The sequence below is a fragment of the Penicillium angulare genome (assembly GCF_028827245.1).
Source record: "Penicillium angulare strain IBT 27051 chromosome Unknown utg000004l_segment0_segment0, whole genome shotgun sequence".
Taxonomy (NCBI): domain Eukaryota; kingdom Fungi; phylum Ascomycota; class Eurotiomycetes; order Eurotiales; family Aspergillaceae; genus Penicillium; species Penicillium angulare.
The window spans coordinates 683,710-702,383 of record NW_026623163.1 but is presented as its reverse complement, the minus strand read 5'-3'; the positions used below and the strand labels follow the sequence as shown (position 1 = coordinate 702,383).

The following is an 18,674-nucleotide window of genomic DNA, read 5'->3' as shown; positions in this document are numbered from 1 at the left end:
ACCCTACACTTTTTCATAATCGAACACGAAAGGCGCCTCCAGGGAAATAGTTTCCGTTGTAACAAGAACAATAACATGAAAAGAAATGAGAGAAAAAAAAAACAAGAGAATGTGAAATGGTGACATGTCCACGGAGCCAAGAGCAAACGGTTTCAAAATACATCATCGCCTCATCCTGTTCACTTAAGCCTCGCTCTTGCGCTTCTTGCCCTTGCCCTTGGTCTTGGCCTCGGGGGCGGTTGTCTCCTTGACGGGCTCTGCCTTCTTGCGTCCCCGCTTAACTGGTGAGACCTGCTTGGTGGCAGACTCTGGCACCTCCTTCACGACCTTGGCGTCACTGCGGCGGCGCTTGGTGCTGCGAGGGGTCTTCTCTTTGGGAGGGGGAGAGGGGGAGGACTCCTCTTCCTCTTCATCCTCGGAAGAAGAATCGGTCTTGTCGGCGTCGGCACCAGCGAAGTCCTGCTGCAGCTGTGAGGCGGCAGGGTCAAGGTCATCCTCTGTCTTGCGATCACTGGTCTTGGACTTGTAGGCAGCGACATCGCGCTTGTACTTTTCATAGTTCTCAGCGTAAAGGTCCTTCCAGATCTATTGCATATTTGGTCAGTAAAATTCTTCCTCTTCCTCTTTTCTTTCTTTCTGTTTTGTTTTTTGGGGGGTAGTGAGGTGGTGGGGAAGTCATGGAATGGTTTACTTACAGCCTTTTGGGGCTCGTCCATCTCCTGCCAGCGCTTGGTACCCTCATCAGAGACATCCTTTGGCTTGGTATCGGATCCCATTTCACCTGCAATTTTATTACGGTTGTTGTGCATGTACAGGAAGTATGGGGTCAGAGGGCGCTTAGGCGCATTAGGGTCAGCGGGGGTGCGCTTGCGCTTCTTAACACCGGCCTCAGACTTGGCTTCGGGCGTACTAGCACGGAGAAACTTGCTCGGCTCAAGATTAGGAGGCGCAGCTGGGATGTTGATCGTGGCGGGGCCACCAGCAAGAACACTGGTGGTGTGCTCAACATAAGCCTTGGTCAGATCATTTACGTATGTCTGAAGACCCATCAGACGCATGAGAACCTGGATATGTTATTAGTCTTGATATTCAAGGTAGAGCTAAAAGTTTCACAACACGACGCGACAAATAATTTCAAACATTGCAATATTGGGCTTGGAGCTTGGAGCTTGAGCTTGGGCTGTAGGACCAAAACGGGCGCATGGTATCTTCAGACGCGTTTCAGATGAGGTTTTCTTCGAAAAACTTTCTGCCGAGTCGCGATGATATTGCGATGCACAATTTAGTGTTTGGCTATACTCAGAGCCGTGAAGGCGTGGATAGCAAGCATCTGGGCTAGGTGCGACGCGTGTGGATGGGCGCGTTGGTGGGCGCACCACCGGAACAACAACAAGCCCAGTATCGCAAGCACAAAACAAGCGCGAAAAAAGAGATAATTTCAAGGACCAAACGGACGAAATAAAAACTTACTGCATTGTTTGCCTCTCGAAGTTCAGAAGCGTTAATCGAGACCTGTTCGGCCTTGGGATCTTGAGCAGGAGCCATGGTGATGCCGAATGGAAAGGTATGCCGGGAGTGAAAAAAAAAATCTTGGGGGCGAAGAGGGGGGTTGGAAGTGGGAGAGGGGCCGAGAGGGGAGCCAGAGGAATAGGGGGGGCCTAGGGTGACGAACGGGAAGCACGGCCACTAAATACCCGGGGCCTGCTGGAATATCTGTGTGTCAACTGTTTAAGCCCCGGCATGCTCGGTCATGGGTCACAGCCCGTCGCTGTTTTGGGCTTAGGGGCCCCCGGTTCTCACAATGAGTTGGTGTCGCCTCACCCATGCGGTAACCCGAAGGCCCTGACATAATGGACTTTCACACCACCTGGGCGTCCTCGTTGAATCTAGAACTAATTTTGGGGTGGGATCTTCTTCTTTTGGGCTATAAATATCCGGCTTATGTAGCCAACTGTCTTCATCTACTTGAAACAGACTTTTCTGGACGGATTTTGTTGCTTTTTTCGACCTCCAGGCCTGTATGAATACGTATTTTTGTTGTCCTTGTAAGCTACGAACATGAATATATATTTTGGCACCACCTCGGGACAGCCCGGGCCCCGAGTAACCCCTCCTCGAGCGGGACCTTGGAAGCCACCTGCAGCGTCCTTGGGAATATTTGCGACCGGCGTAACCACAACCTCAGTACTATTGATACCTAATTAAGGATACACATAGATAAAGATAATACACATGAAGCTAGTACATCTATTATTCAAGAAAGAAAAAAAAAAAAAAAAAAATTTAGGTGTAAGAATATCGTTTGCTATACCTAACCGGCCCCACAATTTTTCTTTCACAAAAATAATGAACCCTCGCTTACGAGGGTCCGCCACCCATATGGAACAGATCACCCATATGGAACATTTTTGCTAAATCGTACTACAACTACTATTTACCACACCACCATATAGTTAATTAATTAACTAAAAATAATAAACAAATCAATCAGCCATTTTAATATTAGAATACAAAATCAAGTTAATTTCCCCGGCGTTTTTTGGCTCTTCCATGCTTCCTAATTTCAACCAATATCTTCTTCCACTTCCGCTTCGTCTTTTCTTGATCGGCTTTTTCAGTCAATTTATATTCTTTTAGCTTCATTTCTTTGATCTGGCTTGAATTGATAATACCAGTGATTTGCGTATAACGGCGAGAAGCATCATATCTAGCGTGACGTGCTCCCATAATAGCTTGTGTAGAATCGAATTCCCGTTGCAGTTGGACAGCCAACATTGCCTGAGTCTCAGCACCCTTTACAAGCTTTGCTAGCCCTTCTTTAAAACGTTGAGTAGTAGGATCATATTGATTAATACGATCGCTAATTCTTCGAACTCTCTCAGCGGTTTTTGGGGTGCTAAACTCAGTATTTTGTGAGTTAACTGATGGTGTATCTTCCCGGGATATATTATCATAATATGGATCGTACGAATCCAATTCATCGGTAATAAGCTTAGAATTAATTGGCCAAAGGCCAGTTAATCTAAACCCAAGCTTGATTGTATGTGGCCGGAAGGTTTTGCGTCTGATTTCACTGATTGAATGTAGGAATTCATCCTTTGAAAATTTACGGCATCCAGTCATTGTAGCCGCCTCAACTGCCTCACTATGCCAGTGTTTATATACACTAAACACTCCAACATCGAGAGGTTGTAGTATATGGCTAGTATGTGAGAGTAAGAAGAATAGAATGATATCATTCTTCTCACAAAATTCAACAAATTGACGCGTTAAATGTGATCCAAAACGATCGCATAAAACTAGCCTCTTTTTCCCAATGGTACGAGAAATTGTCCATTTATGAAACAGCTGAATCCATTGATATGCTAATGTATCATTGATATAGCCAGTATCAGTTATAGCAAGATGCTCGTCGTCTTCAATTTTATCAAACCAACGTAGTAATGCTTGTTTAGCGCTTAGAATAATCAGCGGTGGGCATGTAAAGCCATCAGCCGAAACAGCCTCTAAAACAGTGACAGACTCGCGATTGGTAACTGAGCCATTAAATAGCTTCTTTTTTGGATGTCTTGTGATAATAAATTGATCGCGACCGACGCCAATTTGGAAGCCAGTTTCGTCAAAATTGTAGATATCTTGTTGACAGATGCCATATTTAGCCACTATACGTTGATAGTCTTGAAACCATCTCTCTATAACGGATTTATCCAGTGCAGTAGCTCTTTCAACATCAAGAGCTCGCCGACGTCGTATATAGTACTCAGGATACCGTTTAAGAAAACGCTTTAGCCAATGGTCGCCAATTTGTGGGGGATCTGTGGTGGTGTCGGTATGATCTTCTTCCAGAATTGAATCGGCAGCAATAGCAATTTGACGGCGATTTATTGATGCTCCGACCGCATCAAAATAATCAATATATTCACATAAAGCCTTCTCCTGTGCAATACTAAGCTTCCGGCCATTAGGTTGTCGTTGGAAAAGCGATTTTCCACCTTGCCAGCGCCGACGAAGACGGCCTTCAGGAACCGCGAATTCTCGCGCAGTCTTCCTAATATTAGGCTTAGATTGCTCAGAGAGAGACTCTATTGCCAGCTGAATCTGGTTCTCTATATCTTTATTGGTTTTAGGCATTGTTGGTGGTGTGGTAGATGATAATAGTGGTTGTGGTAAGATTTAGAAAAAATGTTCCATATGGGTGATCTGTTCCATATGGGTGGCGGACCCTCGTAAGCGAGGGTTCATTATTTTTGTGAAAGAAAAATTGTGGGGCCGGTTATATGATCTCAAAATCCTCTAGCGTACAATCGCGCTGCGGCGGGGTGGACACGGCAAGAACACGCTAAAAACCAGAAATACATCGAAAATGTACACAGCTATGATATGCAGTCTATGCCGGCTCTAAATATTCTACATACACGTAATCTAGAACTTGAAGACTTGGTCCTTGTTGTAGCCAAGCTCCGACAAGACACCGCTGAGCTCACCCTGGTCCTGGGGGCTGACCTTGGCGCCAGAGATAGCCTTGTAGAGTCCGGGAGGACCGCAAACGAAGAGCTTGACGTTCTCCTCCTTAGGCTCGGGCAGGACAGTCTTCAGCAGCTCCTTGGTGATGAAGCCCTTACCACCGGCCCAGTCCTTGGGGGGCTGGTCCAGAACGTAGAAGGCGCGGAAACGCTGGGGGTAGGTGTTCTCCAACTCCTCAAGCTCCTTCTTCAGAAGGATGTCCTCCTCCTTGACGTTACCGAAGACGAGAGTCACCTTGGTGCGGTCATCGGGGTTCTTGAAGATATGGCGGGCAAGCTGGTACATGGGGGTGATACCAGTACCACCGGCGATCAAGGCAATGTGGTCGTGCTTGTTGGGGGTCCAGGGGTACTTGACGATGGGGCCCTTGAAGGCCAGAGTCTGACCCTCGCTCAGTGAGTGGATGTGCTCAGACATAGGACCGTTGGGGTAGGCCTTGACGACCAGCTCGAGGTAACCGGGTTGCTCTGTGAGAGATCTAGTCAGCTGTCTGATGGCATAATTAGAATGGGAGGGGTAAAGTGAGCTCACCCTCATTACTGGTAGGAGTGTAAGGGCGGAGTGTGAACTTCTCCTTGCCCTCAGGTTTGAAGCGAGTGAGAAGGGCAGCTGTAATATCCGACGTTAGTAAAGATCCCTCCCTCCAGGAACAATAAGAGAATACTAACAGGCAACAGGGAGACCACCAATGGCCTCCTTGTCGTCGAATTCGAAGCGAACTCTCTTGGTGTTGTGGCTCAGAGTCTCGACAGCTCCAACCTTAAGGTCCACCCAGTCCTGGCCGTTGAAGACCTTGGGGCGGTCCTTAGGCTCAGCATCAGCAGTGGTCGAGTAGCGATAGACACCGGCACCAAGACCAGCGAGACCCACCGCGGCGTAGATGGGGGTCAAGTTAGACTTCTTAGGAGGAGGGGGAGGAGGAGGAGTGGCCTCAGCAGCCTTGGGAGCGGCCTCTGCGGAGTACTTGCGGAAGCTCTGAGACAGGATATTAGTTTAGACCGGAGTGTTTTGGAGGGTTCAAGTTGTCAACAAACCTGCTTCAAGGGCTGCGCGCAGCGGAAAGCTTGACGAGCAAACATTGTGGCGGATAAATTGTGGTTTGGGGTATGTCAATGGGGAGGTGAAGGAGTGTAAGAGTTGGAGGTAAAGAGGGAAGAAATCGGATGCGAAAGCGGACAGGGTTGCTCGGGTCTAATCGCATGACGCAAGACGGTTCCTGGAACGTCGGATATACGATATTCGCCATATTGCGTAACCGGTCTTGATGTGAGTAATATTGCAACTGATCTTCTTGATTAATAATTGATACTAACTTTGATGTTTTAGAGCAATGTGTTCTTAGTTGTCTAATTTGTTGTATAATTTTAGCGATACTGGATGGGAAGGGCGGCTGTGGGTTGGCCTGTTATAGGCCCCCAAATCTGCCCGCTCACTATCTCATGCGGGACCCTGGAGGCCCCGAAACAATGAATCCAAACTCCATGTGTTACTACTATGTATAGCGATATTGAGGGGTTATCTACGTGTTTTTAATAGCGTGAAGTAGGCCCCTGGGCTATACGGGTAGTGAGCGTAACAAACTGTCACATTGAATAAACTTTGGAATATCATAGATAAGTTCAACAGCATGTCTCCATCTCGCTTATCAAGAGCCTTCTTTCAGTATAGTAAACTGGCACGAGTCTCTATTTGGCCATTCTGGGTGCTCGGTAGGTCATGTTGATATCCCGATGAAGAGGCATTATACCTCTTGTTCGAGAGGTCCGATTAGACCAAGTAGTGTTTAATTGTGCCAATCTACAATCCAGTAAAAATCATAATAGGACCTGATTGCTTCCGCCTACGGAGTGCAGAATGGGAGAAGGAAGAGAACCCGATAATTTTTGTAATTTAACGTCAAGATGCCACTAAACGGGACTAGAGACACCCTCCCATTTGACTGGGTACAAATAGGCCGTTTCCGCGCGACCACTTTCTTTCATGCATGCTATGGCCATGTCGCAGTTATTCATCCACACTCCATCCCAAAAAACCCAAACATCACATTTAAGCAAAGGTGGAAGGACGAGAGTAGGCAAACAGCTTCTTGCCGGGGTTGGCAGAGCGGTGGGGCAGGGGGAACTTGAGGTTCTTGCCGAGGAGCTGCTTGATGTAGGGGCGGCGGATGCTCTCGGGGTCGGTAACCTCGACAACCTTGAGGATCTGTGACGGGAATTGTTAGTTAAAATGATACAACCGACTCCAGGTGAAGAGATGAAACATACGTGGACGGAACCGAAACGGGCACGGTGACGAGCAGCCATGTCCTGGTAGAGAGCCTCGACGGCCTCGGTACGGCTCATCTCACGGAACTCCTTGTACATGTTGTGAGTACCGGAGCGAGAGTCATAGCGGAGCCAGATACCGAAGTTCTTGACCTTCAGAGGACGCTTCTCGGTGATCTAGAAAAAGCGATCAGTAGTTGTTCACTGATTTGAGAGAGTATTCAACACATACGATGTTCAAGCTGACGACCTCACCGTTGGACTTCTTGAGCTTACGGAGCTGAGCCAAGAAGTACCAGAAACGGGACTTAGCGACAACATTGTTGGGCGCAAAGATGCGCATGCGGTACAGCTTGGGGGTGGGGTTCGCCTCGGTGGGCAGGTGACGCCCGATAACCTGGTACTCGTTAAGACGCCCTATTGAGAACCCGTCAGTTATGGCTCGGGATAAGTTTTGCGTTCAGCGATTCTCCTCGAACGTGATGCGATGATATGCGATTGCGATTTATGAAAATTTTGGTGTTCGAGAAAGGGGGCGGGATTGTCGTGTAGAAATTGGAGATTGGGATTCCGATATATTTTTTTTGTTCGAGATTGGTCTGACCACAAGATGAAAATCCCCCAACAGTCCGGTCGCTCATTCGTCATATGTTCGTTTCCCTTGTCGCTTTGAAGTTTTGCACCATTGTTGAAAAGTTGTCGGTTCCGTATCATATTTCGTTCATTGATCGCACGCACACACCGTAACCGTTCGAGAAGAATGCTGGAATAAAATCGTTGGAAAAATGGTCACTCACCCATCTGGAATTCGAATGTTAGCAAAAGGGTTCGATCGAGGTCAATATGGGGGTGTACTGACTGTGATTGTCGCTGTGGTGGTTGAGTCGTTAGTGTGCCGGGGAAGAGTAAATCTGGAAGTGTGTTGCAAAGTGCTTAGGGCTATCGCCCTTCGGTTAAGCGAGTGGATCCGGATTAGTCAATCTAGTCCCAATCGGGAAGGGACCGGGGGCTGTTCCTTCCGCCACAGCTCACCAGCCACACCGCCTTCGCCCCACGTTCGACTGTTTGACTTGTATTCCCGCGGTGAGTCTCAAGGTACCTGAGCTGGGTCATTCTTTGATCGGTCGAAGCTTGCCAGAAGTACCGAGTCTGAACGTTTTCCAACAACACTCCCGAACCCCTCAGTGTATCCGTTTCCAAGCGAACGGGTTACGACTCACCATGAACCCCCTTGGGCTCGATTTTAACAGTGCCTACTTCGATCAGTCTGGCCCGCAACTGGCGGCAGTATTCACCCCAGACATCTACAATGGCCGGATACAAACCTTCTACGATAGATCCGACGACGCGACTTTGCCAGTTTCATTCAAAGAGGCCGCCTTCTTATTCAACAAGAAACGTCTGAAGGTGTCAAAAACCGAACAAAATGCTTGGGTGGAGGTTGCTGTGGAATATTGGAAAGCACTGGACGAACTATTTACGTACCAGAATCGCCAGCCCGGAGCTAGTGCGGTTGTGATATTCAATGCCTGGAAAAAGTTCGTCAATGTGCTGATCAGAGGATACTCGGGCTCCTCCTCTTTTCCTGCCTGGACCTTGCCATTGTTATATATTAGCGGCAAGTACTTACGTATCTTTGCGATTAAGGCCGATGCCGAAGTTGTCTCCCAAGGCTCAGCAAGCTTTGGGTTCCAGGATGACATAGCTGCCGATTTCGAGAAGAATGGGAACTTGGAGGAGGCTGCGCGAATTATGAATCGCATGTTCACATTATGCTTGAGTGACCGGTCAGTATCGACTATCTGGTAATGGTGAACTTTATTACTGATACCCGCTTAGTGCACCCATTGAAGATTCCCGCAAATGGGGCATTTACAACACTACAAATTTGCTTTTCAAAACATATTTTAAGGTTTGTTTGCAAATCAAATTAACACCGACATGTTCTAATTTGATACAGATCAATTCGGTTGGCCTCACTAAGAATCTCCTCCGCGCAATCAATGCCCAATCGCATGACTTACCGCCATTGGAGGCATTCCCAAAGTCTCACATCGTGACTTTCGAATATTATGTTGGCGTCATTCACTTTTTGGACGAGAACTATATCGAGGTTAGTAGCATGGTATCCCTTACATGTGACCTAACCATGCTAATCGAGTGTGGTAGGCGGAGACACACCTGACATCTGCTTGGAGGATGTGCCACCGACAAGCTCTCAAAAACCGAGAGTAAGGATTTGTCCATCCTGCTAATTGAACTCTCACTGATCTGTATAATAGATTGATTCTTACATACCTCATTCCTTGCCATTTGGTCACAACCCATACTCTCCCCAGTCACCGCTTACTTGCTCAATTCCCTCGCCTCGAGGCATTTTTCCGCCCTCTGTCCAATTGCATCCGAAAGGGTGATCTCGTCGGCTTTGACAGAGCCATGAGTGCTGGCGAGGAAGAATTTGTAAAGAGGCGCATCTACCTACCTCTGGAACGTGGACGGGATATTGCCTTGCGCAATCTGTTCCGCAAAGTCTTTATCGCTGGTGGGTTTGAACAGGCCAAGGATGGGCAGCCTCCCATTCGTCGAACCCGTGTACCTGTCGCAGAGTTCGCCGCAGCATTACGTATTGGGACCCATGCTACAGCTCGGACTCGAGTTGATACTGATGAGGTTGAGTGCTTATTAGCCAATCTCATCTACAAGGTTAGTCACAAGGTAACTTAGCGATGAAACATCAAATACTGACAAAAATAATAGGGTCTGATGAAAGGATACATCGCTCGTGAACGAGGCATCGTCGTGTTAAGCAAGAACAATTCTGCTTTCCCCGGGACTGGTGTCTAAGCGGGCGCCTGACCCATATTGAATTCACTACCATAATCACGAGTCCCAACGCATGAAATTTAGAGACTTGCCTCCAGCGCACTCCTACAGGCTTTCGCAGATACTTCTTTCTACACATCGACCTAGCCAAAAATTAACCGATCACAGGCGTCTGACTAGCGCCCGCCTTGTGCTGACTACTTGATACACCTCTAATTTCAGATCCCATAAAACTAACTCTTATGATGCCCACGATTATTCTATCCTGGGGATAATAAAGAGAACGATCAATTGGATATGATCCCTCAAATTAAAGATACCACATTTTATCACTGCGACTGTATTATGTTGAAATACCAAAAGACCTTCAATAGGATTGAACTTTCAGATTACAATTAGCGTCATCCTTCAAAAGTAGTATTAATAGTACATGGGTATAGAATGGAGTAAAAAAGCGAAACAAAGCCGCCAGCAAACAAACAGTAAATAACAAGCACATCCAAATAAAAACCCACCAGCAAAACCATCCACTGAATAGATCACCTAATCTTTCCTAGTCGCAGCGGAACTATAAGTCGACAAAGCCCCAGGATCAGCATCATCCTAGAAACCAAAGTTAGAACGAAGCTTTCACGAAACAAGATAACCCTGTAAGGCTCTCAACCCCCCTATCAAAGCAGTGCTAAAGAGAACTTACCATATGGTTACACATAGCAACAAACAGATCGAAAAACAACTTCCCACCCCGTTCCATTTCCATCTGCATAGTCCCACTTCTCTTAAACGTTCCCCGGCACCGAATAATTAGCGCAAGATAATGGGCTCTGAGCTTCGACTCTGTATCAGGTGTATTCGCATACGCGTACCGCGCACTCGCGAGAATAGTGTTCACCGTGATTCCCGTGTGAAGGCCCTGTTTCCGAAGTGCCAACCGCTGAAGGGAGGGAAGGTTGAATTTCTCTGCAGCGCAACTATATCCAATCATTAGCATGAGCTTTCATCTTGGCAATTCTTTCTCGTTTCTTCTTTCTCAAGATAGGAGTTGATGGTACTTTCAAATACAAACCACTTACTATATAGCTGTATCCCGTAGAATAGTCTCCCTGATACCTTGATGCCAAAGTGTAGCACCTGGGGTCTCTCCGTCTGTCTCTTCGGGTCCAGACTCTAGCTCCCATGTCTTGCGGAGTGCATTGTGGCGGAGACGGGGATAGTAGTCGCCTTTGTATAGATACTCAAGAACACAGGATAGAACCTCTGGTTCTTCATCTGGGAGATGGATATGTTTTCTGGGAGTCTGGACATGGGCGTTCGCCCGAGATGGAGGGGAGGGGGTTTGTGAGCCACATTGGGCTGCGAAGTAGGATGATGAGGTCAGGATTGTTTCGTGGGCGGCAAAGAGGCGGTTTGATGGACCGACATGGAGGAGGACGACTGGGGATGTTGAGGGCGTTGGTGAACTGGAGGGTTTTATAGTTAGTTAAAAACTATGGATTATATATTTTGTTCACGGCTGGGTGAATTGGATGTGTATTGGGAAAAAGAAAAATGGGGTTTCAATGAATCGTCCTCGTGGAAGAAAGAAGGTTCACTTACGATACATCTGGAGGGTAAGTTGGTTTCCGTCGTGGCTCTACCTCTATGCGCCTTGATGCGCTGCTAGAGCGGGAACTATCCCTTATATTTCGTCGGGACTTATGAGCCGCCGAGGAAGCTTTCGTAGCGCGATAGCGAGTGAAAGCATTGGATGGAGTCTGGGGAGGATTCCGTTTGGAAAGCATCATGGAATTGTTTCTTTGAATTTTTGTTTTCTTCTTCGTTTTTCTTTCTTTCTTTTTTTATAAGCGAGATGCAAATAGCAATGGGAGAGTAGTGGGTATAAAAGGTACCCAGACTCGATTGACAGATAGAAAGAGATAGAATCTGAATCTGTCCGAATCAGATTCAGGGGCTACAGAGCTCTATTTATACACAAGTTTCAAAGATTGCACCCGGGTAAATAATTTCATGGGGTGAACTTGTACGCCCGGGTTGGTCACGAATGTACCTGACAGGATCTGACGGGGAAGTTATGACGCAAATACGTGTTTGACAGGGCCAATATTACCCAAAATGGAGACTGTTCTGACTACCTGACGCGTCATGACGAGGTTCAAACGCGTAAAGGGGCAGTGGAGTGTCGCCAAATGAGCGCGTGGTCACGGGACGGAGTGGACCAATAGGGGAGGGGATTCGGGTTAGTGCAGGGAGAAGTGGAGATTTGGGAAATTGGAAAATGAGTTCTTTGTTAAGTTGATAATACGGGCTAGGGAAAGTGGAGACTTGGAAATTGGCATAGACACTAGAGAGTTCTTTGGGTGCTGAGAAGGTTATCGTGCACGTGCATACGGAGTACGGAAAATTGGGGCAAAGGAAGTAAAAGAAGGTTAAATTCAAAGCTGGGTGCCGATTCCGTAATCAACACCGAATCCTAACGCCAGTGATATGTCCGTAGAGTTGCTCAATATGATTGTGCCTGCATCAGATACTGGAGGGGGAAAAGCGAGAGAGATAGAAGGGGGAAAAGAGGCGTAAAAAAGTGTGCAAAACGCTCAAAGGAAAATCTTCCGAGCATCCCGCGGATGGCTTTCATTGGGACAGTAGGGACACTTAAAGCGATTACCCTTGCTGAGTCGACGCAGTGACTCTTCGGCGATGACATGCCCGCATGGCATCATCATTGGTGGATTCTCATCGGTCGCCTGCTCCTTTGACACGGGACAGACAAAGATTGAGTGAAATAGATAAGACGGGGGTAGAGGGATTTCGACCTAAAACGGAAATTAGTACAAGGAAGTAACGTAATGATGCGAGGGGATGGACAGGGGCAGAAATGGCATACTGGAAGCTCATTTTCACTGGTCCATTCCGTGTGCTTCGATTTCATGATGGTCTGTAACTTCAAAAGTGTGGGCAGCGCAATCGCACCCGCCGTTGCAGCCACGTAAAGTGGCGAGTCGGCTGAGAGACCAAGTAATGAACAGAATTCACGGGTGAAGAACTGTGCCACATCATCCCATGAAGAGGGATTGTTAAATATGTTTGCATATGGTGATCCTCGAAGGTTCTGAGTGAAGGCCATAGCTCCCATCAGCTGCTGAACTTCCCGGAGATAGCGAGGTATAAAAGCGTGAAATTCCACCCGCGCATAGGCCATGGCTGCTTCCAAATTTCGAATACTTTGGTCATCGGACTCGCCATGGAAAAGCCACACGAACTGCAGGCGGCATAGCTCGAACTCTAGATTGCTGCCGCGAGACTCGAGAGCTTCGCGATTTTCTCGGGACCATTGAATGGCTGGAAGGAGGTTCTTCTTTTCTTTAAGCTCGTGAAGGATGTAATACATGGAAGAAAATTGCCTCCGGATCTCGTCGGAGGGGACCTCATCTAAGAGGTTGGTTGCGCTCTCAGAGGTTGAACGACTTGAGTCAGAATCGGACAAGTTTTTTTGGTCTGAGATTTCGGATAGAAATGTTGCAGCAACTGAAAATTGTCCTTCACGGAGAAGGTGCATCGCAATCGCACGGTCGATCAAGTTCTCTTGCTTGGAGAGGGCATCGAGCTCGGTACTGGGGAGAGGTCGGTCCTTAAAAAGCTGCGGGGAGAGAAGAAAAACGGTGTGTTAGAGAGAGAGAAAAAGGGAGAGAAAAAAAGCAGAGGGTATATCGTCAGAAGAACAATAGAAGTGAATGCTTACCTTGTCAAGAGACTTGGTGTACTTGTTCAGCCCGCTATGAGTTTCCTTCAGATTATCATTGAGAGACTCAAAAGATGCCTTAACAGGGTTCTGTAATTTAGCCAGGGTTACGGCTGCTTGGTTTGGGTCTACAATAGGCCATGGAAAAGGTGTCAGTGAGGGATACATTGGGTTGATTATGGACCAGTTTCAAGTCATCCGGCGCTGTTACTTCCAAAGTATCAAAGATTGGGTCACAGAGCACTAACCAGCAGCAATAGTATCCCGGGCTGATTGTAGCATGTCAATAGTGGATTGCACATTTTTGAGACTCTGAGCTCCCTTGAGCTTCTTTGAGAGCCTCTCATGCTCTTTCTGTACGAGATCCATGGCGTATGGATGTTGGTGGGTACTCAAATGCGGAGGTGAATTGCGATTACCGCCCGAGTCAACCGGCGGCCATATGTAAGCCGGCAGGCGAGGGGCTGGCTTATGCTGTTTAAGAGCCCCAGTTGCCCGGGTGCTGTAGCATGGGGTGTATTTTGCGCTGATATGACGAGGGGAAGTCGAGAACCCACGAAGCTTGGTGGAACATTGGAGTTGGACTATTCCGGGTGATCGCCCGCTTTACGCCATTGGGATACACGTGACTGTATCGGGAATCAACTGATCCGTGGATGAGATAGCTTATCACCAAAGACTTCACAGAATTGAGATAGATTTGGAAAAGGAATGTTGGAGCTTCACTAATCCCGTAATTCCGATAACCTACAAGTTTGTAGTGAGAGAGTTAGAAGTCATGGTTGATTCCATGCGCAATCAAAGCAACCAAGGGCACGTGAGAGCTTCCAGACGTACTATTCCTCTTTGGGATACTTAAGAAACGATGACTCATCTTCTTGGCAACCCGTCATCTGTATTCCAATCAAAGCCCATCCACAGGCTACGCGCCCCACTCTCGCTTCCACTAGCGCCTTTAGGCTCCGGGTATAAATACTTTCTCCCTCCCTACGCCCTTCCTCTTCTTTCCTTTCTTTTCCATCCTAGTGCACGGGTTTTACACGCATCAGTGAGGAGACATCCGAGATCGTGTTTTTGCTAGTTGAAAACTACCAAATTGACTGCTCCATCTGGTCCTTAGGGATCGGATGGGAATTTTTGAAAAAAACAAGATACCTGACCTCCTTGGTTTTCCCATCGAGTGTTCACCTTACTCGCAGTACCCTCGCGTCTGCGCTGGACTGTTCGCGTTTTATTGCAACGTCCTCGAGTAATGCTTGGTCTTCTTTTCACTACTGCTCGTTACCCTTGTTGGTGGCCTGTAGAGAAGAGATTCTCATTCTTTGCTTCTTTCACTACCGTATCTTAATTATCGTGTAACTTGAGCTGTACTCAGAAAATAGCCCCTCTGAATCCATATTTTACGCGTTCTCTGCGCGCCCATCGAGTTGGCAACCAACCCGTCGACAGAGCCCTGATCTCCAGCACTAGCATATTGCCGACAGTAGTGGTCGGTCGCAAAACACTCCGTAGCCCGTCTTCGCGGGACCCCTGCATTGTGGTCCCTTAATGTTGAACCCTAGAAGCCCCTGATTGATGCCTGATGGTGACTTCACCGCCTGGTGACGTCTCCCATCCTACAGTATCCGGGATTGTAGCTACACTCAGTACAACGACGGTTAAGATTTACTTTACTTCACTTTGACCCTCTCTTCTCCTGTCGCTGTCTGAATATGGCTCAAATGCCGTGTCTGGGCCCCTGACTTGCGCTGCTCATTTAGTGCTATATCAACTCTAACACTCGGCGGCGCCTCCCTAATCTGGGCCGAGGCGTGGCTTGAGCTGCGTGGCTCAATGGTACTCTCTATTCTACTTACACTCTGCTCCTTTGGGCTGTCTCCTCGACGCCCTGCGTCTCGAAGTGACAACCAGTCGTCATGTCGGTCAGCGCAACGGCCACAGCGGCCACAAGCCATCGGGAATCCTCCAAAGCGTCGGACCTCATCGCAAGCCCCGCCTCGAATACAAACGGCCAAGGCCTCGACCGATTAGTGCCGCAGGGCCACCAGAGATTCGTCTTCACCGATGCAGTCGCGCTTCGCTATCTGGAAGAGGACCCCTCTACCGATGTTCTTCACCGCCGAGCAACCCTGCAAGGCTACGAAATCTACATCGTTGAACAATGGGCTTGTTCTCGAGTTCATCCGACCTTCGTGATATCGACATATACCGGTGACCCGTCACATACTGTTATGGTTGGCGTGTTAAGTGTCCCGAACGACGAAACTACGTGGTCTCCTCGACTTAAACTTTACTTCGACGCTGTGAAACAGTATCATGCCCGCAAGAAGGAAACACCACTTGGAACCGTCATGGTGACAGACCTCGGTTCTTTCCCGTCAGCTCTTACTGTTATACCAGTTCCGGAGGGAGACCTCAAGAAACACAGAGAGGAATTCATCGTCAATGAGAACTTAAAGCGACTGGGTTGCGCTGGACGAGCGGGTCTCAAACTTCAACCTCCTTTACCGGCCACCGAAGCCAAATTCTATCAGGTATATCGAGCAAGTGAGCGGGTGCCTCTCTACAATGCGGTGATGGAGCTGGTGAAACAGTGCCAAATTGCCTTAGTGGTGTTCGACAAGCTAGCCCCTGAATATGTGGATGGCCTTCTGTGTGATGTGACCGAGGCAGCTATCGGTGATTGGTGGGGTGATATCGGGGCTGATTTATACAACATCGAGCCAAGTGACGGTGTCCTTGGCCCAACGAGTGTCTCTGCTATCTTGGGAACGCTCCTTGGGGCTCGAAACCGGTTACACACGTATGGCGCCCAAGTGGGCAAAGATGCCTTTGATATCGACAATCTCAAACGTGGTATTGGAGGATTTCAAAAATCACAAAAAATGGAACGATCACGGAGGCTGGACCGAAAAACTCTAGATCGTCTACATCGCGCGACAGCTAAGGCTGCCAATGCCGAAGGGTGGACGGACGCTGTCAAGTCTACCATGGCTGAGCTCAGTGGACAGGGTGGTGAGATGGTCATGGGAATGGTTCGTGGCCGTGAAAAGGGTGGTATTGCCGACATTGAAACCCTGGATATCGAGACATTTATCCAGTGTTGTTACGGATCAAGAGCAAAATGGCTTTGGCTTGGGAAACATCGCAAGAGTCGGCCTGATCACTCTTTCGTTCGCGCATCAACATCGGACATGATGTTCACGACTGATGACCAAGGCGGTTATCTTTGGACAAGCCGAAAAAAGCATTCTGCAGAGGATTTGCCAGCTGAGCGAACGGGCTCCAGTCACGACCGGCTGGGGAAGTTGCCCGAAACTATTCATACCGAAGAGAAGGACATTCGCAAGAAAGGCGTGAGTGGGAGAGTTTCGGATGCTCGAGCTGGCTTGGGTCGTTTCAAGGATGCAGTTGGGCTCCCCGGTCTACGCTCACATCATAAAAACCCTCGTGAAGGCCCGGAACTGACCCATGATATTGCCTATAATCCATCTATTGAGAGTGATACAGAACAATCTATGTCTAAAACCAGAACTACTACTGGATTAACGTCTGACTCCAAGCTGGATGGGGATCTAGAATCTCGACCAGAGGATGACCAGAGCACTCACCCCTCCGCTGGAGCCGATTTGAATACCGAGCTCAAGCCCCCTGAGATCCACATTGACCCTGTACCTACAAATGTAGGAAATGAGCCAAATATTCAGCAAACAGACCATCTCCCAGCCCCACAACCACTCGCTGGGGTAGAAGAAGAATCGGATCTGGAACGCGCAAGAACACGGTCTACAGTGGCCTCAAGTGAGCAAGGCGACGCAGATGACCCAAAACCAATATTGGCCTTTATGGCCCTTCGCCGCGCCCAAAGCTGTACAGAGCTTCGAAGCATTGAAATTGGCTCCGAGCGACGTAATGACCGATGTCCAAGACACCTGTCCTTCAGTCATGTTGAAGAAGTAGTGCATGCTTCTACATCATTGACCCAACCACTAAAGGCCAATGAAAATTCCACCTTGGATGACCTAGTTACTCAAGAAGACATTCTGGCATCAGATGCCCGTATATGCACTTCGCGAATATTGGAATTGGATAAGCAGACTGCTCCATGGGTTGAACGCCAAGTGGCATCTGTGGATGAATTGACCAGCACCCTCCATGACCAACACGAAGAATTGCACTCGATCTATCTGGAGCGCTTTGGTGATTATCAGCGTCTACGAGAGAGATCCAGCGATCTCCTGACTGACGAGAATTCTTACCTGCACGACAGTGTTAAACGGGTCGAGCTACTCGGTGCCAAACTGGACTATGAGCTCCATGTCCTCGAATCTAAAGTTGAAGACATGGAGGAAGGCTTGACCGATTTTGAGCGACACATAGTCAATGTGGAAACTCGAGTTAAAGGTCTACTTCAGGGCGAGGAAGAACAAAGCACCTCTTGGATGACTTGGGTTCGGCAATCCCTCGGCTTCCCAGTCTCCTCATAATAACCCTTCATGCGAGGAACACGCGTGTACGATACATTGTATTCTTTTCATATCCTGTTGGATTTGGATTTGCTTTTTTTCTAATCCTGTTTCCCCCAATTTTCCTATTGTACATAGATAGACCGGCGTTCCTCGCCTAATCCAAATGTGATGATATTAACGTGTCCCATCACGAAACAAAAACAAAACGACCTCCGATGAGCGACTTCCTCCATCTTGGTATAGTATCCAATATATGCTCTCTAGAAGGTTTCAGGGGTAAATTGCATTGCGATGAATTGACCAACCGCATTTTCTGTCCAACACGTCATGTAAAGTTGTTGCTAGGTGGTACTTTACATGAGACCCTGCTGCTTCTGAGCAGCCTCGCCCTGCATCTTCTCGGAGACCTTGATGTTGACGTCGAAGAACTTGGAGACACAGCGGTCGAGGCAGACGGACTCGCCCTTGTTCAGGTCGCCCTCGCGGTAATCGACGGGAACACACTTCTTGGTGCAGGACTCGCTCAAGCTATTGATGAGTAGTACATGTTAGTGCGTCATTCAACAAACAGGGAGGGATTGAGAGGGATTGAATATCTATTTCTCTGTGATTTATTCGGAGCGTCTTACCGGGAGAACATGTCTGAGATCATGTCAACCTCAGTCTCGGCCTGAGCAATCTTCATCTCCGAGGACATCTTGGGCTGACCGCCGAAAAGGAAAGACATGATGAATGAATATAGAGGTTAATAGTGAAGTAGCTATGTCAGTTTCTGTTAATAGGCTATCTTCAATTCCAATGATAGGGGATACATACCTTTTGAAGTTGATAGTGATGATGGTGGTTGTCAGGGTCGAT

General features: G+C 48.0%; 9 protein-coding genes across 9 annotated transcripts; 2 read left to right on the top strand and 7 right to left on the bottom strand.

The window, feature by feature from the left end:
* Positions 1-183: 183 nt before the first annotated feature.
* N7478_004187 (High mobility group superfamily) lies at positions 184-1,545 on the bottom strand (the record flags this gene model as incomplete). The annotated part of the gene is made up of 3 exons (XM_056920401.1): positions 184-585; positions 696-1,064; positions 1,471-1,545. The coding sequence occupies 3 exons, from the start codon at positions 1,543-1,545 to the stop codon at positions 184-186; spliced, it is 846 nt and encodes a 281-aa protein (XP_056778438.1).
* A 975-nt stretch (positions 1,546-2,520) lies between these two features.
* On the bottom strand, positions 2,521-4,131 carry N7478_004186 (uncharacterized protein; the record flags this gene model as incomplete). The annotated part of the gene is made up of 1 exon (XM_056920400.1): positions 2,521-4,131. One exon carries the CDS (start codon positions 4,129-4,131, stop codon positions 2,521-2,523), a length of 1,611 nt encoding a protein of 536 aa, XP_056778437.1.
* Positions 4,132-4,422: 291 nt separating this feature from the next.
* N7478_004185 (cytochrome b5 reductase family protein) lies at positions 4,423-5,603 on the bottom strand (the record flags this gene model as incomplete). Its single annotated transcript, XM_056920399.1, has 4 exons — positions 4,423-4,991; positions 5,056-5,133; positions 5,193-5,499; positions 5,559-5,603. The coding sequence occupies 4 exons, from the start codon at positions 5,601-5,603 to the stop codon at positions 4,423-4,425; spliced, it is 999 nt and encodes a 332-aa protein (XP_056778436.1).
* A 967-nt stretch (positions 5,604-6,570) lies between these two features.
* On the bottom strand, positions 6,571-7,589 carry N7478_004184 (60S ribosomal protein eL20; the record flags this gene model as incomplete). The annotated part of the gene is made up of 4 exons (XM_056920398.1): positions 6,571-6,726; positions 6,789-6,965; positions 7,021-7,205; positions 7,586-7,589. 4 exons carry the CDS (start codon positions 7,587-7,589, stop codon positions 6,571-6,573), a joined length of 522 nt encoding a protein of 173 aa, XP_056778435.1.
* Positions 7,590-8,009: 420 nt separating this feature from the next.
* On the top strand, positions 8,010-9,632 carry csn12 (the record flags this gene model as incomplete). The annotated part of the gene is made up of 6 exons (XM_056920397.1): positions 8,010-8,575; positions 8,628-8,700; positions 8,749-8,901; positions 8,958-9,019; positions 9,071-9,491; positions 9,546-9,632. The coding sequence occupies 6 exons, from the start codon at positions 8,010-8,012 to the stop codon at positions 9,630-9,632; spliced, it is 1,362 nt and encodes a 453-aa protein (XP_056778434.1).
* Positions 9,633-10,154: 522 nt separating this feature from the next.
* N7478_004182 (BTB/POZ domain-containing protein) lies at positions 10,155-11,392 on the bottom strand (the record flags this gene model as incomplete). Its single annotated transcript, XM_056920396.1, has 4 exons — positions 10,155-10,214; positions 10,309-10,582; positions 10,685-11,071; positions 11,208-11,392. The coding sequence occupies 4 exons, from the start codon at positions 11,390-11,392 to the stop codon at positions 10,155-10,157; spliced, it is 906 nt and encodes a 301-aa protein (XP_056778433.1).
* An 810-nt stretch (positions 11,393-12,202) lies between these two features.
* N7478_004181 (ubiquitin-protein ligase RMD5) lies at positions 12,203-13,716 on the bottom strand (the record flags this gene model as incomplete). The annotated part of the gene is made up of 4 exons (XM_056920395.1): positions 12,203-12,421; positions 12,493-13,245; positions 13,348-13,475; positions 13,596-13,716. 4 exons carry the CDS (start codon positions 13,714-13,716, stop codon positions 12,203-12,205), a joined length of 1,221 nt encoding a protein of 406 aa, XP_056778432.1.
* A 1,547-nt stretch (positions 13,717-15,263) lies between these two features.
* N7478_004180 (putative Sin3 complex subunit (Stb2)) lies at positions 15,264-17,834 on the top strand (the record flags this gene model as incomplete). Its single annotated transcript, XM_056920394.1, has 1 exon — positions 15,264-17,834. One exon carries the CDS (start codon positions 15,264-15,266, stop codon positions 17,832-17,834), a length of 2,571 nt encoding a protein of 856 aa, XP_056778431.1.
* Positions 17,835-18,169: 335 nt separating this feature from the next.
* Positions 18,170-18,543, bottom strand: N7478_004179 (Tim10/DDP family zinc finger protein; the record flags this gene model as incomplete). Its single annotated transcript, XM_056920393.1, has 2 exons — positions 18,170-18,344; positions 18,446-18,543. 2 exons carry the CDS (start codon positions 18,541-18,543, stop codon positions 18,170-18,172), a joined length of 273 nt encoding a protein of 90 aa, XP_056778430.1.
* Positions 18,544-18,674: the final 131 nt, after the last annotated feature.